The 26,943-nt window shown below is 38.5% G+C and overlaps 1 protein-coding gene across 1 annotated transcript in view; it reads left to right on the forward strand.

The window, feature by feature from the left end:
- nrg3b (neuregulin 3b) overlaps window positions 1-26,943 on the forward strand; it is a 243,443-nt gene that overhangs the window by 110,958 nt on the left and 105,542 nt on the right. Inside the window, exon 2 of the mRNA XM_042508234.1 lies at window positions 10,253-10,388. Within this exon, the coding sequence (XP_042364168.1) occupies window positions 10,253-10,388 (136 nt within the window). The remainder of the gene's footprint in view (window positions 1-10,252; window positions 10,389-26,943) is intronic.

Consider the following 26,943-nt stretch of genomic DNA (forward strand, 5'->3'; position numbering starts at 1 on the left):
TTGGAGAAATGTGCGACTGAGGAGGCAAATTGTCTTCAAGAGCCCTCAAGGCACCTTCACAAAAACACATAACACATAGCCAGAGCCCTCAGTGCTGATAATAACCTGATTACAAGAGTCACGATAATTTCAGGGAAATTCAATCAATCTCACGCATCCCTCTGAGTTTCTTGTATTTTTATTAAGGGTGCTTTTGTTATACTTCATTTCTGCATTTAATGGCTATAGGTCAATGGTCTATAGAGCAGAATAGCATTACTCACATCTATACAATAAGAGGGGTAATCAAGCAATACAATTTAATGATGTTCATGAATACATGATGTTCTATTCCAACGTGATTTCAATGTTCGGTTGAAAGCTTCTTAGTAGGGCTGTTTCTCAATAATCAAAGATCTGAGTCATCGGTTGAAGACCTATCAGTTGACTAAGATTCCCTCAAGTCAGAGTTTTTGTGGGGGTGGGGTGCTTTTGTCAGTCAGTGTGCAGTGTACTTCTGGGGACATTTGAACCCCAGATAAAGCTGCAGTGAGCGAGCGCTTCTTGCTTTCACACTACACTTTGGTACAGGCAGCTGTGGACCCACAGCGAAAATGAGTCTGAGTGAGACAAGGGCAGCTGCCCAGAGGAAAAGAGGCTTTGTCCAGTTAGGCTCCGATGTAATGTTATCCTCTGCCTTAAGAAGTGTTGAATTTGCATCTGAAAGAAACTTATTTTGATATCCTCTCAGGCTTTTTTTTTATATCTAGTGTCGGCTAAAAATATTGTTGCATGTTTCCAATCTGTCTTCAGCACAGTTAGCATGCATGAGCTCAGAGGGCTTGGTTTCTTTACTACATCACATGAATATTGGCTTTACCCCAAACATCACGCTAAACCAAATTCTCAAACTCTATATGGAAAGAAAGGAACGAATAGTCGAATATTCGTTTTGAAAAGGCAAAATCTGATTCAACTGAAATAGTTCTGAATTGGGTGCAGCACTACTTCTTAGAAATATTTTCTTCCTCCAACCGAAGATTGATGCCCATAATTTCTGTGTTTTTCTTATAAAACAGTTCCTTTCAAAATTACATACTCTCTCCTATGTGAGTCCCTGCTCCCCTGATGTTTGCACAGCCTCTTCTATTGGATATATGCAGGTTGTCTCTGGCAGTGTAGACAGGTTGAACCTCCAGCAGAGGTATATTCCACATCAGACAACAAGCAAGCTGAGGCTTTTGGTAGAGGGAAGCCAGGCGATTATTTGGACTTTTGGTGTGGTCTCTTGGCTGCAAAACACTTGCACTATGTTGCGTGGGTAGTGGAGAGAAAATTCATGGTCACTTTATGATCTGTTTGGGAGAAGGAGGGGGGTCTGGAAATGCAGAGGCTTACTTGTTTTGTGTACGGTAGTCATGCAAACTTTAATCAAGATTCAGCTGACAAGGGGTCAAGAGATAATGTAGATAATTAAAACTTTTCATTAGGGGGTGAATTGTTCCCTTAAGGTTCAATGCATGTTTGATGTCTTCTGGGGTCTACTTTATTAACCTGCTGCTTTGGGCCTGTCACTGTGAACACATTCAAAACCTTTTTTAGTTAGTCTAATAATGGTGCTGTTAGATAATGACTAGACTTGAAGGTGTCTCAGTGGCCAAGAAGAAAAACAGTACTTTGAACTCCCGAATGCACCCTGCAGTGACAAATGGAATTCAACTTCTTTTGCCAGACATTTAAAAACCTCTGCATATCCATAGGTACAAAAGTAATCAGACCATTAATGTTGAGTTTATATCACAGCCTGGGCCTTTAAGGTTGGACTACAGTGAAGAACAACTTGAGTACCAGTGACAAATGTCCCATTGAAAACTATCACTGGGCTGTCATGGCAACCAAGGCCATGTGCTCTTTAACCCTGCTTACAGGGAGCGGCTGCCACCTTTAACCAACAGTCCCACAGGTCAACTGCTATTTGTTTGTGTCATGTCAGGGACAAGAGGTCTCCCAAGGCTTGCAATCTTGATGATCATGTAAGACATACAGGGAAGCACAGTGTGTATGTGCATGTTTGTGTATGTGTGTATGTGGGTGTAGCAATGCATGATTCAATCCCTGCCAAAAACAGGAAATGTCTTTTTTTTTCCCCTGACTCCAATTAAATTATGAAGAGCAAATACAAAATAAGATATAATCCACGGGATGAATGGAGCCCTCTTGAATGCATACTTTACCATTCAACACAGGTCATTAACACAGGAGAATATGAAGTACCATAAGAGCAAATTTAAATTAGTGCACTGGCATAATCAATCTTTAAAATGTAACTTGCTAACTATGAATATATATTATTCAATTGAAATACTGTTTTTTTTTTTTTTTGCTAATACTGCAGCCCTTGAGATTAGTGCATGCAACCAAGTTACTTCAGGGAAACCATTATTTATTCTCTGTTAAAGTGGCAATGATTATTTTCCAAATACTTTTTATGACACAAACATTTTAAAATTGTAACAACATTAAAGTAAATTATCAACACTCATTAGGTCATTGACTGTTACACTGCAGTATCTGGAGGTCCACTCATAGGTAGATTGATAAATGTTGCTTAAGGATTCAAATCCGCAACTGGCAATGTCTTTAAAACATTATAAAAAAAAAACACATTTGAAGTACTAATATGGGAAAAGGCCATAGAATATTTTCTTCTTTTTTTTTATTTCTCGGAATGACCAAAATAGAGGTCCTCACTTGACTATGGAAACAGCTATAGTTCACTGTTGGTAATGTAGGCGTGTATGTGTGTGTGTGACATCTGATAGACATCACAGGGCTAAACCACTGTAGGCTGGAACATAAACAGTCTTTACAGTTCTTCCTTTTCCTTCCTTCTGCTGAAGTATATATTGGCCATAGCTTTATCTTTCAAGGTCCTTCATTCATGCTTGTTAGCTCAATGCATTTTTCCAGTTTATGTATTCATGTATGCTGCTCACACTGCTTATGGTTTTACTGAAGCTGTGACAAACTGTATTTAGCATATATAGGATGCTTTGCCATGTGTTGGAACATAGTTGGAAAATATCACTTTCATGAGCGTTAAAAAAAACAATGCTATGTTAGTGTCTTACAGTGCTTGATATAAAAAAAAACTAAAAGTGACTTTGACAGCAGTATGTTTACATATGGAAATCATATGGATATAAGATTCATTGCTTTGAAACTCCTAATTAGCCATCTTTTTTTTAATGATTCAGTTTTTGCATACTGCTGGTGTCATATTCACTATAGTGGATCCACTCACAGACATGACAAGATCAAAATGAGCTTTGTGTTGGCGCTTCATCAATCTTGACTAGCATCGTAAGCACTGTCGCTGCTACTGTCCCCATATTTAAGCGGCAGAATTTTTTTTTCTGAACATTTCTTTTCGTTTCAAATTCTTTACACAACAGTACATAAATGAATAATAAATCAATAAAATATGCATTTAAAAAAACATATAATTGAATTAAACACAAAGAAACAGACATTTACTGAAAGGTGGCATTCGCAGCAGAGCAGGGTCAGTTAAAGATGTCCATAAACATATCAATTTTGGTGGGACTTCATAATAATGTCACAGTTTTGCTACAAAAACCCAACTCACTTGGTTAAACACCTAGGTACTGAGTAACATTTGCCTATCTCTGTATAAAAGTGTAAATTTTACATTGCAGTGATTCTTTCCATTGTGTAAACTCGTAGGAGTCTCTGTGACGACTGAAAAATGGCTGGTCGTTATGCATCTTTCCAGCTCATTCAAAGTCAAATAATTCTACCTTTTTCGGAGGTAGCATATGCAAGCCATATGCTGGCACTTTTGTCATATGGTGTGAAAAAAAGTGTGCTCCATAACAGTATCAACAAGTGTCCTTGTCTGAAACATATTTTTACGATTTATTTTTAGGATTTTGTCACAACTTGAAACATGGTGTTCAGAAACTGATAATTTGTCTTCCTCTTTTCAATAATGTATCCCAGTGATTAGCAAATTTCCATTCTTCCTGCAGCAGGGAGTAAAGTGCTGCTTCACAGAAGAAAAAGTCATTTCCAAACTATTGTCACAGATTGCATTGTTGGGGCCAATGTGTTGTCCTTACCTACTGCGCTGTAAAGTCCTCTGAATATGGTTCTGTCCAAAAGGCAGCGATGCATGATGGGTAAGCAATCAGCTGGCTCTCTTAGGACTTTTCCTTTACATAGTAAGGCCCTCTTTGATGTGTGCTGCAGTAAACACAGGCAGTTCTCTCCCGACCACTGTCTCCTGGGGGATAAAGCTCAGCACAAGAACACTAATGAGCACATTAGAAGGAAGCCATAGAAGGAAAATGCTACAGTTGTAAATGGAATTGTCTCTTGTGTTGTCTGTGCCAGTGATGCACCCTCCACAGTAAGTGCATGTGTGTAGAGTGTATATACAGAATATGGAGGCCTCCACAGGACAATTACATTAAGCTTGTTTTGTGACAATTGATTTCCAGCTTCATGACTTGAATTTGAATTAAGGCTGCGAGAAACTGTAATAAAAAAGTTGTGTTATAATTAACAGTTGAAAATAATCAAGCATTAAAGTTAGAAGACAAACATTGGACTATGAAAATTGAGATGACATATCTGCTGACGATAACATTAATAAAGCTGTACAAATGGAACGCTCGCCATTTATTCCATTAAAGATAATCACAGGTCGTAAAGAAGTGATGCGTAACAATCCTACCTGCCTGGATAACTGTTAGTCTCTTGCACTGCTATGTCAAGGCATGTATTCGATAAAAATTATGCTTGTTTTATTGCTTCGTGTCTTGTTAAAATAGTATGAATAGTGTAAAGAGGAGTTTCTTACATACTATTAAACGATCAAAGTTTATAGCAGTAGGCAAACATTAAAAATGTCTCAGTGTTTACCACAAGAACTGTTCAGATACATGCTGCACTGTGCAGCATAATGTCTGACTGCAGATGCTGGCCCACTTTTAGTGCACTTTGATTGGCTGTGCATTCATAGAGAAAAACATGTCGTACAGCAACTTCTCCCCTTTTTTTACTATATAAAAGACTGATGTGTCTAATTAGCAGTTCCTGAAATGTTAGAATGCATTTATTTTGATCGATTAGTTCCAGTTTTATCTCATTTGACTCTAGTCGATTTATGTAGTGATGTAGTGATGTTAGAAATAAAGGTAAAATTAAAAAAATAATCCTATATTTATTTTAGGCTTTTTGAAGATATTGATTGGGAGTGATTCAATATTAGTGACTGGGAAGGAGCACTAGCCTCAGCATTCCTCTCAGATAACTCTGATCTCTCAAGCATCGTCTGAATCTGTGATCCCCAGCCAGTAGATTCCTTGAAAGTTACCATGGGAATCGGCAATCTGGATTGCCTTTGTGCATCGGGGAGAGTGAGAGACGTGAAAATGATTTCAAAGAGTCCAGAATGAATCACGCTCCCTCTGCAGCTGCCATTTATTAGCACATTTTTCACCATGTTTTTTTTTTTCACATCCACCTAAGAGTGAGGGTTGAGTTTAATAGAGTTTGCTAGAGGCTTGCATTGCAAGGATTTTTTTCTGTAAAAGGCTTCATTAAAAAAGTGTTGATAAATTACCCTAATGGCAACTTGTATGTTTGTCATAATTAGTCATGACACAACATCTTAATGCTTCCTAAGAGCAAGGGACACATCATTTATCAGCTATTACCTCAATAATGACAATGAAGATGTGATATGCTTTCAGTAGTGGTTTGATATATGTATATATAAAAGAAAATCTGTCCTCTCTATAAAAATGCTCCAATTGGTTTGACTTCTTGGATCTACTACTAGGGTTCACACTGATCTATTCTAGGTCAGTCGCTTGATTGTCACGGAATGAAAACACAGAACAAAATCACATCAAAGCATACAAACACGCATTCTCACCATTCTGCTCCGACATGTTCAAGAAGCTGACTAATTGCTTTATTAACTTGCTCTATTTCTGACAGGGCAGCGTTTAAAAAACGCAGCGTTTCGACAGGATCCTGTTTGACAGGTGCTCGTTCAAAGTTGCGCTTGCTGTGCTGCTGATTTTTTACCATTTCTTGCCTGTCATGGTGATGAAACGGGAACCCATAAGAAATTGACAGCCGGTATTGCTCAAGGCCAAACATATCTGAAGATGGCTTGTTCGTTGATGTGGCCAACAGGGCTAAAGGAGAAGAGACTTAAAAGGTTTTGGTTTCAGATTTTTGAGAGGTAATCAGTATTTGCTTGTAGAACTCGCACCTGGTGAGAAAAAGTAGAGCCTTTATTCTGTAGAGTGACAGGTTTGAACTTTTTATTCTGTTTTAATGAATAACAAAGCTAAAACGGTTTACGTGTCAGATGATTCATTGGGAACCGGAATAAGTGCAATATTAACACCATGGGAAATTTCGAAGACCTACTCTAGATATCCTTTGCACATTTAAAGTATTCCATAATATGTTTAATTTAAGACCACTCATGTCAGCCGCCCTCTCTGTGGGTGTGAAACTGGCACATTCGCTGTCTGAAGAAAAAAGAGAGCCAATATACAAAAGGTGCTGCTGTAATGTGCCTTGGAGTTTTGTTAGAGCTTTGTCCCTCGTGAAAGAAATACACGTCATACATCATCATCGATTCCCAAAGTGCTGCGTCAAAGGTACCACACTGACCTTGTGTAGTTCACATCCTATCCCACTGCTCTGTCAACAACATGTGACAAATGAAATGATTGCTGCACTTGCACCACTTTTTAAAGAGACAAGAATGTACAGTAATAGTGGATCAGCAGAAGCCATCTTCACTGAAATAAGATAAGGTGACAAATGGAAGAAAATAAAGTTTTTGAAACGTTTTAGCAAAGATAAGATTTCTTGCGATGCAGGTACTAAAATGGTGTTTGGTGTCTGCCTGACCTTGGCTTTTGTAATGTAAATATATCAATGGTTAGGCTTACAGCACAAAATCAATTTCCGCTTTTGTCAGAACAGCTCTGCCTCCTGTGCTTAAACCTAAACCTCTGACCTAACACAGTGGCCGTTGTCTTTGTACATCAAACTTGCTATTTCTCACACGTGGTCACTGCTGCTGTCTGAATAATAGATACAAGGTACTTTAAATGCCGTGATAATTATTATTAGGGACATGCGTACCACAGGGAGACGTTGTGTTCTATTTTCTATTATTAAAGTTGCATCTTGGAATAGATAACCTTTTGAACATCCCACGCTGGGAATTTGTGGAATTAATAATACAAGACATAATCTGTGTCTTTTAAAGCCTAGAAAGTGAGAGAGTCAGCTCGGGTTCAAAACCTACTTTCATATGCATCACACTCTTGGGGCTGATGTATAAAAAGTGAGCCAAAAATTATTCAAATTAGCAATCAAAAAGCGTTCAACAGATGCAGAATGTGAATGTCTTTCTTTTCATTTAAAAACACCCCCCTCATGTTGTGCATGAATGCCCTAAAACATGTTTTTGGTGAACATTGAACTGAACGCATCTGTTTTACAACTTATTAAGTTGAGCGTGAGTGTGGTTAACAATGCTTGTTTTGTGAAAATATGTTTGATCACTTTAAGAGTGTATTATATTATGCAGAAAGTGATTAAAAAAAAGGTGCAGTGAAAGTATTCAGTAGACACAATGGATAAAAACTTTGTTACTTTGTTACTTTGTTTTAGATGTAATACGAAATTTGGACAGAATTTACAGAAGAATAAACAGCAGGGCTTTCTCACCATTATAAGACCTGGATGCAGCCATTGTAAACTCTCCTTTTCACTCCCGCCTACTTGCGCAGATCAGAAGAAAGACAAAAGATAGAACTATGGCCTAGCCTACCTGTAGCCTGCAGCAGGACTTTTGAAGTGGAAGAAGCACACTTCTGACAGTTATTAGCAAACCAACCCTTGGCTTTAAGGCCAAAAAGTCTGTGGTTAGGAGTTTTACCCTCCGACAACTTCATCCTCCACACTGTAAATGCATCATCTTCCAGACCGGGAGGCGAATTTGCATTTCATAGAAAAGCAAAGTCATGAACCACCCTACTCTCCCTATGATTGGCAAGTACTCACCACTTTGTTTTGTTGGGTTGGTTAGGTTTAGGCATGAAGAGTGAGACTGATGAGGGTCAGGGAAAGAATGCCATTGTAGACCAGTTAGACGTGGAAGAAAGCAGTGTTCCTGAAGCTTTGCTAAGCTGTTCTATACGAAAGAAGCATTACTTGGCTTTGTTTTTGTTTGCCAATGTTATATTATGTCTAAAACTGAGTAATTTTTGGGATACTCCTAGAGAGGTATGATATTTTTTTAAAATTTTCCCTCTGTTATGTCATAACAATTGAAGAGGTCATTCTCCATACACCTTGGAAGTTGGTGAAGTTGTGCCAGAAACCTCAACTGTATGTCATAACAATTGATAACTACTTTTTAAAATATATGTAAATATTCCAATTCCAAAGTATAACGGATTCCAGAGTCTAAAGACTTGCTTTTTCTAAATCATGTGCTCCGCAGAAATGAAATCATAACACATTTTTCAGCTATTGTGACTGTAATGAAGCCAGTGGACCGAGAACAGCTTGGAGCAGCTCATTTTTAAAACTGATCTTACTTCAAAATGTAACTTGTGAACTATGCATGTGAACTGGTTCATTTTAATCTGTGTGATCTGAACTTTGAGCTAACTCTTCTGAAGTGTCAACTTCCACAACCATGCAGCCACTACAGTAAGTGGTTTAAATGATAGCTTCCAAAGTTTTGACTTGGACAGAGAAGAGTCCTGGTTGGTCCCAGGAACACCACATATCTCTTTTTGTGTTCCCTCTGATCTCTCATCATCTCTTGGGCCTTACATGAAGAGCCCCCGGATTTATCGATCAATGGCCGTAAACAAAACATAGATTGAACTGGACACTGGGGCACAACAAACGGATTACCGACTTTTTATTCCTCCACAAGCGATCGGTCACTAGAGCCTTGACTGAAAAAGAGCCATTGGCTGGCAGGAGTGCGGCACACAAAGCACAGTTGGGCAACAAAGATGTTGCAGACTCACATGAAAGGATAGAAAAAGCCACAGAATGACAATTAGAAGAATAAGGCGTGTGAACGTGCATGTGTGTGCATTTATACGGTGTGTCTGTGTGCAAAACATAAATGGATGAAAGCAGAATCAGATGTGTAATCCAATTGTATTGGCAAGGTATTGAGCGTAATACCAGTCAATCCAATTTTCAAAGCTTGGCGACATGATGGAGTGAAAGAGCTTGTGAGTGATCATTTCCATGTTATTGTGTGTGTGTGTGTGTGTGTGTGCGTGCCAACACACGTGTCTCCTTGTGCATTAATTAATATCTGCATACGCTAACATGAGGTGGCACATGCTAGTTCACAATATTTGCACTCACTGCGACCACATGCCTGACAGATGTGCATGTTTCACAGGGTGGAGAACTCTGCATTGCAGTGCTTGTACATGGCAGTCATGCTCTTTATGTGAGAGCGGCTCAGGGTCAGCCTCGAAGAGGAGAATTAAAGCTACATCGCTGAGCCCATCTCTCTCTCCACTCTGCCTCTGTGTAGTGTAACATTACCATCCTGCTTCCTTACAGCTGTAATATATTTTTGTGTTTCCTAACTGTGTTTACTAAAGCAGCAGACCAGGAAATCCACTCAGGAATTGCAGTTAAACTGTTTCATTTGAAACAAACAGCAAAACAGACACCAGGAGTGCTGTACATATGTTTAATAAAAGCAGCAAAAGCAGTACAGCGCTGATAACAATAACAAAAACATGTTGTTGCAGTCAACAACATGCGTTACACCAGTGCTTTCTTTATTGCATCAGGGCAAAGTCGGAAAACCTTCAAACTCAAAATGCTAATTCTACTCAGTCAGTAATGAAGAAAGTCAGCTCCCAGGGCAATCCTGCCTTTGGCCCAAAGAGTGTCAGAAATCAACAAGTAATGAAGTCTTCTCTTCCTCTCTGAGCAGAGTGGACATTTCAGTACAAATAACGAGGAAAACTAAACTTTTAAAACTATGACGGCTTGCCATGTGTAGAGGCACATCAAAGAAATTAAAGAAATGAGAAACATTGCTGTGCAAATTAGCTATCATAGAAGTTGAAAGAATGAAAGAAATTTATTTATTTATTTTTTTCACCTTTTGTGTCCAATAGTGACTGAATCTGTTCTCTCTGTGTTTTTCTGTCTACAGCAGTGGCCCCGACACTTCCTAGTCTACGTTCAGAGGTCTTCAAGCCATGTGTGGAGGACAAGGACCTGGCCTTTTGTCTAAACGAGGGAGAGTGCTCCATCATTGAAACGGTGGCTGGGGTTCACAGACACTGCAGGTAAGTGTGTGTGTGTGCATGTGTGTGTGAGGCATTTGGTTTCTACTCAGCATTGACGTTTCCTCTCTTTGCCCTTCCCCTTCAATCACTAACCTTGGGGTCATTTTCATTCAAGCTGCTTTTTCCCCCACTAGTCTGACAGTGACTGTGTTGTTAGAGTGATTAAACACAGGAAAATCGTTGTGCAAATGTACCTAAAATGCACCGAATCACTAAGTACACCGCAGCTGATTATCCGATCCACACAATCACACTATACAAATGCACTTCCAAGTAGGAGGCACATAGGGAGCAAATGTGATCTAACTGTGTCTTTAATTCAGTTTGACAAAACTTTTAATAGTGATAGCAGCCTTTTTTCTCCCTGCTATGAGATGCATTTTAATGGTAGGTGAAAAGAAAGGACTCTTGCAAGATCTTTCTTTGATCTGACTTAAAAGCAACTGATTTTTTTTTTTTTTGCTTCTTTTTTGCTATTTCATTTTCCCTTTAGTTTCACTCAGGCACCCGCTCACACCTTGAACAGAATAAATAGAGGTAACTCCTTAAAATATACCCTTGGTGGACTTTTCACACAGCTCATAAAATGGCAGGCCTATCTAAAATGTTGTCAATTACCTAGATTAAATCTATTGAAGACAGGAATCCAATCTTTTCTAATGCCTTTGACAACCCATTTGCCTGCATTAGCAAGCAGATATCGTTTATCTGCCAGCTGGTTGTATTTCTTGCTATTTGTCATGGAGAGCAAGCAAACTTTGTTTATATAGCACTCAAAACAAAAATTCAAAGTGATATACAGGGGTAAGACAAGCGGGAGGAATATATATAGGCTAATGAAAGTAAATAATATAAAATAATGTGTATCAATCTTTTTTGAGCAGCATATTTAGAAATAAGAGCAATCATTTCTGTGGGGTAAGCCAATAAGGACGCCAGGTTAATATTTTATTGTAATGCAAAAACCAAAGACATGAAACAGGACATGAGGAAAACATGCTTATGACTGTAGGTGTATTGTAGACTTATGAGCATGCATGCACCACACATTAGCAGGTGCAAGATCTCGCTTGGACCTTCAGTATCTCTCTTCTTTGTATGATCCTGTGTGTCTGCTCCCCCTCACGGCACCATCCACTTCAACTCTGCAATCACTTTCATGCATCACTTTAAAAATACATGATGAAATTTTTTTTTTTTTTGAGGGAAGAGTTGTGCTGAATGGTGCTGAATTGAAAAACAGCTCATTAGTATACCTACCTGGAATTAAAGGGGCCTACATCGTTATATAAAAAAGTGCATTATAAATTACACATGAGCAAGATTCTTAGAAAAGTACACGTTAAATGTTATATTATGTAGAAAAAAGTTAGAAAACAGTCATGAAATGGTGCAACAGTCACATGATTCAGTGAATTTACCAGATAGTTTAAATGTACTGAGCAAATATTTGCAACGTCTTTGAAGTGAATTTCCTTTTGTGTAAAGATGTTTGTTTGACACATTGAGAAACACACAGTATTATAGTAGTTTGCATGGCACAAAAAATACTGATTTAATTATTAATACTCTCTGCACTTGCGTATATGATGTGATGATGTATAATTCCACTTAATGGAGACAGCTGAGACTGAAAATAATTCAGTGATAGGAACAAGAATCAGTGTGTGTTTCATGTTATATTACGGTCGGCACTACAAATTGGTACGTCCCACCTGTGCAACAGCAGCATCAAGAAACCCTGAAGACTTGTAGCAACAACCCTCTGGGCTATAATTAGCGACAGTTGAATGACTGCATATACTGTGGGACTCAGGAAAGACTGGAGGACCTAACCAACAGGCGCAGTCTGCCAATTTCTCTGGAGCTGAGTGCCTGTTGTTTGAAAGAATGATTACAGGTTTGTGAGTAGTTTTATTGAAAGGTTGGGGGGTTTGTCGCCTGAGAGAAGTACAGGCAGTAAGTTAGAAATATATTATCATTTTACTCCAAACTCACTGCCATGCTGATTTTGTTTAATGTCATTGCAACAAGGTGGAACTCCAGGTGTGCTTGAGATTTTACTGAATTGCAGTGATCACAAAACGTATTATTTTGTAACTGTCTTGAAGATAACTTGCAATAAGTAATATGAAAAAATAAAATGTAACTTGCCGTGGACATTAAATCTGCATTAAAACATTTCTAATTATTAGGGGGGCAGAAAGTCCCTGAAACAAACTCATAGCACTGTAAATTTAAAACAGTTATACTGAACATCAGATCTCTAAAACAAATAAAGTAGACCTTATTATTCCATAAAATTATTTTATTTTACGAAAAGAATACTTTCAAGAATTATTTATCATGAAGTAAGACACATCCTTTAGCATTGCTAACACATTTACCAGATGAGCAGCCCATTCTCTCTGTCTACCTGTCGACTTTAAAGGGTAAGTTCCGTATTTTTAACCTTGACCCTAGATCCCAGTGTGTTTGTGCCTGAGTAACTTTTGGGAACAAAAATTAAGAAATTGGGCCAGTACTGAGCGAGAGCTCAGCCCTGAATTTGCCATTGCCAAACCCACAGGACTCAATATGAAGTGAATAAACAATCATTTTAGCATGTATAGGGCCAACATGTTTTCACATCAAACTGGGTGACTCAAGGGTTTATTTCAACCCAACCAGACACTAGACAACTGGAAGACAAAACACAATGTTTTATTTTATTTGGAGGGAGTGTGTTTAACATTGATGAAATTACTGTTAATTGAAATGGGGCCTGGTGGGTTTGGCGATAACGATTTTGGGGCTGTTTCCGGGGAACAAAAGAAGAATCTTACTCTTTCACAAAAAGGCCTCTCTCTGTAGAGATCCCTTACACAATATTGATAGATACTTGAGATAATCTGAGCCTGTCAGTGGCAAAAACAAGCACTTTAAGTGTTAAATTGATGATGCAAACATGTCCTGAGTGGTTACATTGAAGCCTGTTTTATTGCTACCAGCCACAGCGCTCTCACTCAATACTGCACCAGTTTCAAAACTTGTTCCCATTTATCACTTGAAAAAAAAACATGGGAAAATCCAGATTTAAAAAGTATACAACGTAACGTTTAAGTCCATAATTCATTTGTCATTTTCCTCTTGTTTTGTCCACCAACTCCTGATGAAACTTTTTTCTTTTTAGGCTTGCTAAATGTTCAACTCTCCAAGCCATTTGTTTACTTTGGCTCTTTGCCATTTCATGCTAGGCAGGTAGCGTGCAGTCAGCTTTTTTGAGGTTGTTTGCTGAAAATGCCTGCCCATGGTTTTGTTTTTCGGGGCTGATTTAACCATATGGACAGACAGACCAAAACAACAAGCTGAAAGCTGCAAATAGCAGCAGGGTTGCTGCTGTGCCATAACTATATTCATACTACTCTGTACACAATGTTGTCCTCGGTTCTTCTTTCTGTCAGAAAAACTGTGCATGGTGATAAAGGGAAAAAGTTGTTTCTTGAAGAAATATAAGCCAAATGATTACACTGAGGTTCTGGGTGGAGATTCTGCCAAAGATCAATCATCCCTTCAAGCAATGCAGGATCAGCGCCCTCATGACAATATGTGCTGATCTCTTCAGTCTCTCCTAAAGTACAGAAAAGTAAAGGTTTAACGATCCCATGCCTCGTTCGACGTCATCCTCTCCTCCAGGCCACAGTGCAAAGAGCATAATAGACGGCTGGATATTTTCCAACATTAGACAAGTAAAGATGTCAGAACAATCTTTAAACACTTGAATCATTGGATGTGAACACAGTTTTGAACTTGGGAATCAATTTATTTTGTTATGAAACATTTCCTCCCCTCCACCCTCCCCCACACCCTCCCCCCTCCTGCCGGATGTTCATGTTTGCCAATGCTAATAAGGCTCCCAAAATAAACATGCAAATGTGAGTTAAGACCTACTTCCACATCAGTGCTGTGGCATCTTATACACCAAATACCAAAAATGTACAAGAAATCAAAGGTCTTGTTTGAATTGGGACTGAGAAACAGAATCTTCACAGTATTGATAACTACAGTAGGAAGTAGACCATTCTTGATCACAAATGTTTAAGCCATTACTAAAGTGCACTGCCAAAACTCTCTGTCTCTGATCAGTAAAAAATGGCAAAGAAAATCACTTAAAAATCAAGTAAAAAAAAATACACTTGATTAAGTGGCACAGGCAAGTGCCAAATTTACTAGAATATATCAAAATAATTTTGGACAGTGTGTGTTTGACAAAGAAATCCATCATAAATGAATAGTGTTGATGGTGACTTCGACAGTAGTGTCCTGGAGCATGCTCCAGACACTGATTGGCTCCATCTTTCTTTTCACTTGCCAAACATATCTTGATCTCAACAAGATGACCGCATGGTCACTCCTTCTTAACCTGAGCAGCGACTCTACTCCGCAATTGCCTCTTAACCATGCATTACAGTGATTAAGAATGTGTATTACTGTTTTGGCACAAGGTGAGCAGGAACAGGACAGTGTAACAGCAGTCCTCATTCAGCATAAAGTCCCCTGCTCATTTGTCCAGTATATTATTGAACATTTTTAGCATTGCTAGCAGGGTGCAAGTTTAGCTGGTACTCATCTTCTTCCTCTTTTCATTGATGTTTACTCATGTTTATGTTTGAAAACCTTGATCTGGCTTGCTAGCAGAGTTTACAGACAGGTGAGTTGTGACTCGCAGTCTCGCGTCACCACTGTTAAAACACCTATCACAAAAAGTACCATCAACACTTGCAAAAAAGACATAAAAGCATAAATTTAGCCCAAATTTAGCAGAGTTGACAGAAAGGCCACTGGATACGTCAGTGCCTTCACCAGAAAGTATTTGGCACACAATATTACACACAAAGTACAAATGTTTATAATATTTAGCTATATGACAGTTATTGCCTCCATTGTCCCCTGAGTCTCCATTACTGGGCTTGTTTCAACATTACTGCTGTTTCAATGCATGTCTTTTTACTACATAGAAATCTAAAATAAGGAGCAAGTGTCATTTGAAATATTGAGCATCAGTTGTCGGACACAGTGCAAATCACAAAGAACCGTAAATCTCAGTATTAGTCCTATTTAGATGCTGATCGATATCAAATATGCCCTCAGGAGGAGGAGAAACACGATTGTGACGTGCACCTCTGATAGCAAAGGAGAGACTAAGATGATGACACACTTTTCGTTGGCTCTGAGATGTCAGGCTCACTGAGTGCACAAAAGTAGAATGCACATATTCTCTGAAAATATGAAAAAGCCAAAGGTGGAGGAATACATTATCAGGAGGTGTAGTGGAGCTGGCCGTCATACCCAATCATGTCACCTGTTTTCCTATTCTTGTGTTCAGCACCACAGCACTCAGACAGTTTTGTGATGGGGAGTCTGGAATAAAACCCGCCACTAAAGCTTCTCCCCAAGGGCAAAATATGTCCTTGTGCCAGGGGTAGAGAATCACCACAGGCGAATATACGGCACCCTAAATTAAATTAACATAGGAAGAGATAACACATGTTCCTGTGATCCTATGAGAACTTTTGCCCCGTGGATGAGCAGCTTTCTACACCAGTTTTTCTGGTCTATGATTTACTTAGCATGAATCCGTTTCATGGATTTTGAAGATAAGATTTCAGATTTTGAAATAACATGAGCAAAAAGTTAACATATAGTGTCAAGTAGTGATAACATTAGCAAGCAAGGCTAACAAATTCCGTTATTTACACCAAAATGAGCATGTATATGTGAGTTTTTTTAAATGTTGGAAAATCTGCTAAAAATATGTTATAGACTCCTTTCCCATTGCCAGTAGAATAGAGGAGTGGAGTATGCCTTTTTGATCTTTTCTGGTGTTTTGTCTTCAGGGGTAATAAACAGTATAGAGTTTGTGGTTGAGATGACGAAGAGCCACAGAAGTTTTAAACGCTGTAAATGGGCGATAATTAGCATGTTCACTAGGCTGCCAAGGTTCCATCACTGCTGATCGGAGCTGGAGCCGATAAATATCTGTTACAGCTGCCAAGTCATTTGTCTCCAAAATGTATGCGGATTGTAACCTTTCCCTCTAATAACAAAAGCCAGATGTTAGTGGGGGTTAATGAGTTTTTGTCCAATGGAAGGGTTTTACTTCCATGTTCCTGCTGTAGATTTGAATCAATTTGTGCTCTTGTTCGCTTACATTAGCAATCGTAGGATAAACATCATGATGTTTTCCAGTCAGTCACACACCATAGAAGTTGACAATGCATCTTCCACTTTGATTTATAATTCCCAAAATGGCGTCCATTTACTTATAAAATTGTGCTTGCTTAGAACATGAGCCCAAAACTTTTTCCAACTTCCTAATTTGCTTTCACATTGCACAGCTTCCAATAACAGATCTTCCTGTGATCCCATGAGAACTTTTGCTCAATATGTGACAGACGATAGCTCCAAAACTCTTACTCCAGACATAATGGTGCATGCTGGTGGTTCTGGGTAGAATAACAATCACAACACAAAGCCACAAGAAAAACTCAAGATTTAGAATATTTTCTCCAGGTGAGGTATTACAGTAAAAATGGTATCATCTGCAAAGAGTTTGAAAAAGATTTGTTCAGAAAAAATACCATATGTGCTTTGCACCATGTGCTCCTGTTATGTTCTTTATATGTTGTAGATGTGTGGTAATTACAAACACCAGGATTTCAGTGCAGCATAATTGCTTCTGACATAAATTGTATCGTTCCACTTAAGTTCATGGCTAATTGGCACAGCATGTGTGTTTTGTGTGTTTCCTTTTATTTATAAAAATGGCAACAGTTTCATGTGGAGTTGTCGGAGTTACATTTTTGGGGCAGAGAGTAAAACATTGGTTAGTTCTGTATGTGAGGTGTGCCAGAGCCACTTAAAGTCCTCTGGGAGCCCACGGCAAATAGGACCTTATGGCTTCTGATAATATCTTATGGAAATAACTGTTGTAATTGACCATTCTGCATGGATGCCCTTCATTCATCTCAGCCCTTATTGATGATAAGCCCCAGCCCGAGTAACATTCTTTCTGCATTTTTCAATACAATTAATTCTAGCAGGTTGTAGTTTCAAAAATATTGGACCTGTTCAGTGATGCAGGTTTTGACTTTGATGTGGGGGCTCAGCAGTATCAGTCTGACATGTGCTCAGAAAACCAAAAGCATGCAGTTAGCCACGGTTGAAGGATGTTGGAGAATATATTAGTCGGAATGAGGGTGAACTGCAGATTTTGCCCGCCACCTGCAGCATTGTGTTGTGCTTTGGTGACACACAGCAATGGTTTTAACATTCAAGCATTGAAAGCGCTTTTCTCAGGGCATGCAATACAGCAGAAATGTAAATTCCCAATTGTTGTATGTGGATTTGCATGATGTGGATTCTCTCTGTCATTGTTTATGTACACAAATAACACCTACTTATCTACAGAACGTCAGTTTTATCAAACCAATATTCTTTATGCACCATCCCATGCTGCAAAAACCCTTTCCTTTTCCTGGCTTAAATGGAAACAATTTCTTGTTCAGAAATCAGTTGGAAAAAATAGTCTTTCTTCACGGAAAATACTCGCCTCCTTTCAACAGAATGTTTCCTAACTTGTATGGGCATTGTATCAACAACACACTACACAGGGGCTGGCTTGTGTTGCACAGATGATGCAAAGCTGCTGCAAGTTTGCTTTATACTTGTAACAGCTTGATGCCACCTTGCCAAAGAGAAACATAAAGAGGGAAAAATTGAATTGGACCCTGCATTGTTTGTATTGGTTCTATTTTTTTTTACATTCATGAGTCCATTACTATGGGTTCTTAATATTTTTCATTCTGATTGATATGTAAATCCATAATAATGATATAAAAATGCAAAATGACTATTCCAGACGAAGTTTAGAAGAGGGTTGCATAATAATGAAATAGGATGCAGCTTGCATTTTAAGAAGTGATTTTAACAAAGATAGTTTACTTAATTTTGCTGATAGGATATTTGAATGCCTTTGTTCTAATCTGATGATACTGCCATGAGCAGATTATAAGACAATGGATCCCTGGATACAGACAAGCAGAAGGCCCCACCATTACTCCTAAACAGGAGCACGACACACAGGCCTAATAGTTGTTAGCCCATTTTTGTTGTTGCGCATCTTGTTATTTGCCCCTTATTGTAGTAGTATTGCATCTCATTTTGTAGTCATTTTGTGTCTCTTTATGGTAGTTTTGCATCTCATTAGTTGCCTTACATCTCTTTGTAGTCCATTTGTATAGTCCATTTTGCATCTATTTGTAGTCATTTTGGGTCTCTTAATGTTGTTTTTGCTTCTGGTTGCAGCTCTTTTGTGCCTCTCTGTAGTCTATTTTGCATCTCTTTGTAGTTTTACATCTCATTGTAGTTGTTTTGTGTTTCTTTGTGGTTGTTGTGTGTCTCTTTGTGGTCTTTTGGGGTCTGTTTTAAGCCATTCTATGATTTTTCGTGGTCATTTTTGGAATTTTATTCTGGTCAGCGCAAGCCTCTTCAAGTGACATTTTGCAGGTTAGGGCCCCTGACACTTTGGGCCTCTGGCCTTTTGCCCGATAGGTCTGTGTAGTGATCCATTAATGGATATTGCTGGTGAGAAAGATTTAATGGCCTGAACATGAAATTGGTAACATCTTAAAAGAAGATCTAAAATGAGGTTTAATTGGGGAAATAATGATCCTGTGATTAAGGGTGTTTGTGTCTGATGAAATAGAAATGTATCAGTCCAAATCTGGCATTAATTATAGGTTTAGCTAAAATCAAAGCATATGGAATTACCCCTCCTTTTCTGTCAGTACAGATCCTCTCTTATTAATGACAAGAGAGATAGACATTTAGCTTTTAGCTTTTATTCTTCTCAGCATGGCAGATGAAACACCATCCTCTATCCTCTCTGTGTGTGTGTGTGTGTGTGTGTGTGTGTGTGTGCGTGTGCGTGCACGTGCACGTGCGAGGGTGTGAGTTTGTGTCTTTGTGCATGTGTGTGCATTAAAAGCCTGGCAAAGCTCAAGGTAGCTCGTGTCTGCTATTACCATGGTAACTTCTTCCCTCATTAGTGTGAGGCCAGGAGCAGAAAAAAATAGTTGTTGACTCACTTATAGTGTGCCTGCTATGGCAGCTGCATTCAAATGCTCAAGCACCACTTATCCCTTGCATTATACATTGTATTTGCGCATTGATTCTGATTGATCAGACATTAAAATAATTGCCACCTAATGGTATGAATGACTGCTTACTTGAATAATTCATGGAAAATTTGCACATTTGATTGCTTCAGCCGATGCTGACATAAGACATTGGAACATATTTAAATGAACATTGATTTGTTTTATCTCTGCTTCTTCAAAACCCATCTGTGCAGATGGATAACTAGTAAAACCAGTATTTCATAAGCAGAGTGCTTACACTTTGTGTGTATGTGTCTGGATGCCTTAGGGGACATGTTCATCTACCCTGATGAAGAAGCACATGAAATCTAACAAAAGGAACAAAAAAGCCCCTGCAATTCTCTGGTCCCCATGAGGGAAAAAGCTATTTCTATTGGTAGTTTGCTGTAGGGTTAAGCTTAAGGATAGGCTGAGAGTGTCTGTGTGCGTTTGTCTGTGTCTCTGTGTGCCTGTTTATGTTTTTTCCCAAGACCCAGGAGACGTTGACAGCAGTATTAACAGAATCTGATATGACAAAATGAATCATATAAATGAAGACCACAGCCTCTTAACTTTCCCCTCCTGTTTTTCTTTCTCGCATCTTCCTTTTTCTATGGGGAGCCTGTTCAGCGATTAAATTGTCACTGCACCGTCAGACCTTGACAGGCTGCACTAATCCACGATGCTGTCGCTCCTCTGCTGATCCATCCTGCTAGGGAGGACGTTCTCCAGGCTTAAAGCCAATGGGCCATGTCCCCCACTACCCCACCCAGCTCCTGTATTAAAGCAACACAATTATAAACGTGGGAGCTGACTTACCTGTTGGCAACATCCCATGACAGACCCATCATCTTGCCTCTGAGTACAGTCGGCACATTAAGTTTCTAATTCAAATTAATTAATCGAAAAGAAAATTTAGGTGCCCTGAATGTTAAATTATATCTTTTCCCTTTCTGACCAGCATTGAAAGGACAGTATTTGTCTGTCATTATCTCTTAATATATTCTTCTTAAGAACATCTTCAAGTCAAACATAATTACTGCTCCTATACCAACTACTAATAACATTCATACTACAACTTCTCCATCCATACTTCCCTTCTCGGTTCTTTCAGCTTCATATTTTACATTCTGCTCGCTTGTCACAAACACTGCAGATGAAAGACTCACGTGTCCATGTTCCGCTAACAAAGGCAGCCTTAATGAGCATGGCACAGACATATTGTCAAGAAAACCTAGCATGCCTGAAGACGATTAAAGCTTTCACAAGGTGTTGGTCTCTGATTTACTGTTTTACATATAAGCCTTAAAAAAAAGGTTTTTAAAAGCTTTTTGATTTCATTTGCAATTATATATTCTTGTTACAGTAATGAAAGATGCATTATTGTCCAATGATGAAAGACAACTAAAATTCAAATAATTTAAAATCATCATCCAATTCAATTTGTTCTTGTTTTTGACATGTGGACTTCCTTATTCAAAATTGCACCAAGATGAAGAAATTAAAACCAACCAGCATTGTTGACTTGACTGAAGGTCGGGATGCATGATATTATTGGTGCATCAATGATATTGGTTGATAAAGGGTTTAAATAAAACATCAGCATTAACCTGTAATGACCATTTCAGTCCATATGACAGACAGATAAGATGACGCTTTAATTATGTAACTTCAATCAGTCAGAATTAGAATTTTTTGTTGGCCACTGGGATAAACTGGCAGCAAGGCTGAGTGGTGGCTCCGAATTCGTCCCTCTTAATACATCCATGGTCTTCTAGTGAAGTTAGATCTCAAATGTCAAGAATGAGAAATGCTCACCCAAACACCTGAAGCTAAAGACAGTTTCCACAATCACGTCTGTTTTGAAAAATGGAAAAATAAGTGCAATAGCTTTAGTATTACTAAAGAAAAGGAGAACTCAAATTTCAGTTTGACTTTAAGATTTCAACAAAGGCCTAAGCACAAATATTTGTGCCTATTGGTGCCTCTGGTAATGAAATCTGTCAGAAAATGGGGGGGGGGGGGGGGGTCTTTCTTTTCATGATACCCACCTAATAAACACATGAAACTTGATTTTTCCCCCTTAACTGTCATAGAGTATAAGACATCTCATCACTGTATGTTTCCTCTCTTACAAAGTCACAACTCTAGAGAGAACTGTGCACAATCACATTTGCAGAGCCTAAGAAGATCACACACGAGATGACAGACTCAGCACACATAAACACGGCATCACTCTCTCTCTCTAGTCTCTCTTCCCCACATCAAATGCATGCTAAGACTTTCAATAAAGTAATGACAGAGCATTTGGATGTACTCACCACAAAGAGACTGCATTGGATTTGAAGGCGTCAGTACCGCCCCAGTTAGTTGCCTGCAGCACTTTACTTGTCACTTCATTGTGAGCCCAGCTGGTGAAGGATAACAGCTGCTTCTCATTACTGATGTTTAGTCTAAATGATTTTCAGCAGTGGACACAGAAAGACTGTATAGCTACATCATCATGTTTGGGGCAGAAAACACTTAGACAGCAGACTTTGATATTTCTGCAGCCAACACATGCAGATGGGGTCTCTTGAGGTTTTCTCAAGGACTGCCTACTCTGTCATCAGGACGAGATGTACCAAGTAGAGGAGAAAAGGAAGAGGGACAGGTGCTAGGTGGTTTGTGATAATAAAATCTTTTGTTAATCCAGATACAATGGAGGATGTAACTTCCTTCCATCTCAGGAGTATCAGATCTGTCAGATCAGGAGTTCAGGTACAGTGCAGATGTTAAAACGTGTGCTACAGCTTAGAATTGTCGTCTGTACTCCACCAGAGGGAGCTGCACTGATTTCATCATTACAGGTAGAAACTTCATGATAAAAGAGACATTTTTATATTCAGCCCTGAGGAGTATTGTAAGGAGGTCATACAGCTATGGTGTTAATACTTTGTGTGTGCATACAGGCAAATTCTATTAACACATGTGCACATGTTTTTCACATGGAATTACTGTGAAATCAAAGATGACTAATTAGTCTCTGTCAGGGAAAACATATTCTATAAAAAGCCTCTGTTCTCTTTCTGTAATATTGCCAAACTTTGCCTCTATTTTCTTCTACATTCTCCTTCGTCTTCGTTATTTTTCCTCTCTGCCAGAAGAAAAGTACAGTAAGGCCTTCCTTGTAGCATCTTTACTGGCTTTATCTGAGCACCAGCTTGTACATCTTATCCTCAGAAGGGTGTCAAATAAGATAAACAGATCAGTTAGTTGGGAAACACAAGCCAGAGGATTCAGCAAAATCAGGAAACAAGAGACTACTTGAACAAGAGATAGGAAACGTTAGAATAAAACAGAAAGAATAGGTGCAGTTGGCGGTGCTTAACCGGGGTGATATTTCATCCTCAAACGACCTGACGTGATTCTTTATTTTTCCTGATATCTTCGTTCTGCTTGGCATGTTTTCGCAAGAGGATTTGCTTTAGTATTGCAGCGGGAGAACTGTCCATGTTTATTGATGGGATGCTCCTGAATTGAATTAGTATTTAATTAAGTAAAGTAGCAAATGAAAGGAGACAGAGAGAGGCAGAAAGAAATCCCATTGTTCCACCTCAACCTGTCTCAGGCTGAGATCAATTATCAAGCGACAGACTAGTTTAATCCATGTTCTTGGGGAAACAACAAGCAAACTGGGGATAAATATTCATTTATCAATACAGATAGATGTTGATTAATGAATCAGGGATGGAATGAGTGGTTACAAACATCACAGCTAATTTGGATTCTAATTTAAGCAACAAATGATGGTATTTCCATGTGGTGTCTATTATTTTTACCTATATATATATATATATTATCAACAACTTTAATTACATCCCAATCCGTTGATACACAGGCTTTGTTTCTTAAAGGATTTTTAAAACGTCCCTCTTATTAAGTACATTTATAAGATGGTATGCCGTTCTTCCCACAGAATTAGAATCTGTGTATGGCAGTAGCTGACTACAGGGATGGAGGCTGTCAACAGAGCAGCAAATTTTTTTGTGTGTGTGCACATTTTCTGAGTGTTTTGAGGGTTTGTGAATGCAGCGCAGGGGTAGAGAACTGATAAGTCCATCAGTTTATGGTCAGATCAATTAGAGTTGACCAGATCGATTAGAGCTGATCTGACTGAGAATTAGAGCAGCAGCTGCAGAAGAGGCGAGTGAAAGCAAACCTTTAGACCCAGCGTTGGATGACAAGGTACAAGGTTACAGCCAGTTTCATCTGAAGTAGGTTTGAAAAATGATGGACAACACTTAACTGAGAGTGCTTTTGTTCTAAGAAACCCAGTGTTGTATTTCTGGTTAAGGGCACATTAATGCTCAATGTTAGATACATATATGGACGTGCATGTGGTAATTTTTTCTGTATTTTTTGCATGTTTTCTCAAAGCTTACAGATATGGGTGAGAAAAAAAAGCAGTACTACTGGAGATCTGGAGTTCATGTGAAATATGTCCGTAGAAGACGACCGAGAACTTTTTTTAAAAAAAGTGGAATGGCAAAAATTGATTATGTAGTGAAAAGAATTTTCCATTGACATGTATTTAATACCCTCATAGACCACTGCTGTCTACAACAGCAGCACCCTTTTAATCTTTATTGTTAGAGCTTGAGAATTTCTACATTTTTCCTCAGAAACCATGATTACATGACAAGCAACCAGCACCAAGTACTGCTGATTCACAAACATCTGATGTGACCACTCTGAATTTAAAATTTAAGCACATCACTATGTCATGTGTAGAAGCTAAGCCATCTTATCTATATGCAAATTTCAGGTGCTATTGACATTCAGGGAGCTCTCTCTAGAAGACACTACAATGTATGTTTTTTGTATGTGTCATGATGGAGTACTTGACAGGCATGGCGTTGTGCAGCGAGCATATAAGAATGCACATCTTTTGAAGAGTGATGTTTAATGCTGCATTGGTGCATTCATATGGGAAGCCAAACGTACAAAACAGGTCATTGGGTAACTTCAGGTGCTGACTCTCTCAGGGTGGGAAAAACAGGGCAGCAGCGATTAATTGACTGTTTTGTCCTGTCCCCCTTAGTTACTGTTGCTTGTCAAGATGTCAACGTTTCCATGCCGCATAAGCAGTTTACAGCGATAACAAAGGCAGATTTACTTAAATTTTTTAAACAATGTGTCACTGATTTCAGACAGAGGAAGACAAAAATAAGCTTCTCATTTCTAACAAGTGACCGCTAGCTAACTAATTACGGGTAGCTTTGTGCATTTGTTAAAAATGCTGTTTTGCCTGAGTTGTTTTCAAATTAAAATCTTGTCAAGGGGGGTTTAAAAATGTACTTTTTGTCTACAAATATGACATTGTGTGTATAGACAGAGGCTACTGTCAGAGAGTCAACATCCTCACCATATCGAGTTGCAGTCTAGAGCTAGTTTATCCTTATCAGGGTTGCAGCACTACACCAGTTTCAGGGTATACAATCATATGAAAGCTGATGGTTATTATACCATGTACATTTACTTATCTACAATACTGAAAAACAAAAAGCAACTGGATAGAGAATCTCACCTTTTTTAGTTATTTTCAAATTGGATTGTTTTTACACATACCTCCTTTTAAAAATCATTTCAAGTTTCAGTTATAGTACTAAAATATTTTTTCTTTTAGTAAATGTTTAGTTATTTATTTTTGCAGCTTATGGGTAGCAAAAATTTACTGTACATCTTAAACTAACAACCTTAGTTTTTTGTTTTTTTTGGGTTTTTTTTAAAAAAAAGCATTAAAATGGTGAAAATGGCTTGTTTGAGTTGTACTTGTATAGGTGACTGTGGGAGTAGGCATGTTGAAGATCGCATCAAAGAGCACCCATTTCCTGAGTTAGAACTTTGATTTAAACTGCTGATTTAATTTGAATTTTACTTGTTCAATGTAGGAAATTTGGACCTCATCAATATAAAAAAAGAAAAGACTCCATGCTCTGCGTGACCTCTGCACAGCCTTTGGGATGGTAAATAATGAACTGAGGAATTGCCTTGGCATCTGTGGGACTGCCCTGGACTGGTTATCTGTCAGTATGTTTTTGGTTTTTATTGGTGATTGTGTTGCTTCTGCCTAATTTAGTATGTGCAGTGAGCCACAAGCTTACCCTCATTGCTACGAAAATACTGCAGTATCTATCACTGTCTAACTGAATGTCTCCCGAATCTCCTTGAGCCAAATGCAGGAAGACACTGAAGTCCTTGTCACTGGCTCTCATGTCATCTTGACACAAATAAAGATGTCTCGAGCTCTCTTAACCCTACAGAGTACATCAAGTCTTGAGGGAATACTTCACCCCCCAAATGACTATTTGCATATCAATTACTCACCCCATGTTACAATGATCTTTTGAAGAAAATGTTTTTCTGCCATGCCTCTAGTAAATGAAGAATCCAAAAATGGAGAAAATTCTTGATGAATAGAAATAAAATGGGTCTTCATTTAACAACAGCTAAACTGCATCAAAACATCCATGAACAAATCCTCACACAACTCATGCAGTATAATCAAAGTCTTATCTATTCTGGAGTATGCTCAGTGCTTCCCAGCTTTTTCCAACAGGGAACTGCACAGAACGTGACACATGCTGTTGTCAAAGCCAGACTCTATTTACAAAAACGGTAATTTTACCTCACTGAACATGGGAGCTGCTGGTCTACAGCTGCCCTGATCTGGTAATTTGCGTGTGGTATTGTGTGACTTTTGAGAATCTGAACTAACCCTTTAAAAGACCAAAGATACACAATGACACAAACAAGCTTACTGAATGAGGCAGCAGTTGATCAGCATCTTCCATGTTCAACAAGCTAAAATTACTGTTTTGTCAAAGGAGTCTGGTTTTGAAAAGATGGGGGTAAGTTTCACTTTCAGTTCAGTTCACAGAAAGGGATGTCTGTTTTGGAACAACTGAACATAAAACCAGATAAATTTGACTTGGATTGTACTGTTTGAGTTTTGTGAGTTTGTAAATTGATGTTTTGATATAGTCTTGCTGTAGTTAAACATGGGAAACTGGGGAAATTTTCTCAGTTGTGGATTATTTGTTCAACTTGGAGGCATGTGAGAAAGAAAAGTTTTTTTTGTGAATAATTGATATACAAACAAAGTATTCCTTAAATCAGAGATTTAGAGTTTTGAGTTTTGAGTAGCCCAACAGAAAGTCAATATCATCATGTTTTAATACACACTGGTCCTCATGGTTGCCATCCTCAGACTAAAATCAAACATAGATGGTAAAAATGATAAGTGATTCATAAAATACTTCAAAGTACTCACTGTATACAAAAAGCAAGTTACATCTGTAATTAATAAATCACAGTATAAGGAACTATGCCTC

This window comes from Plectropomus leopardus, chromosome 19 (genome assembly GCF_008729295.1).
Source record: "Plectropomus leopardus isolate mb chromosome 19, YSFRI_Pleo_2.0, whole genome shotgun sequence".
Classification (NCBI taxonomy): domain Eukaryota; kingdom Metazoa; phylum Chordata; class Actinopteri; order Perciformes; family Serranidae; genus Plectropomus; species Plectropomus leopardus.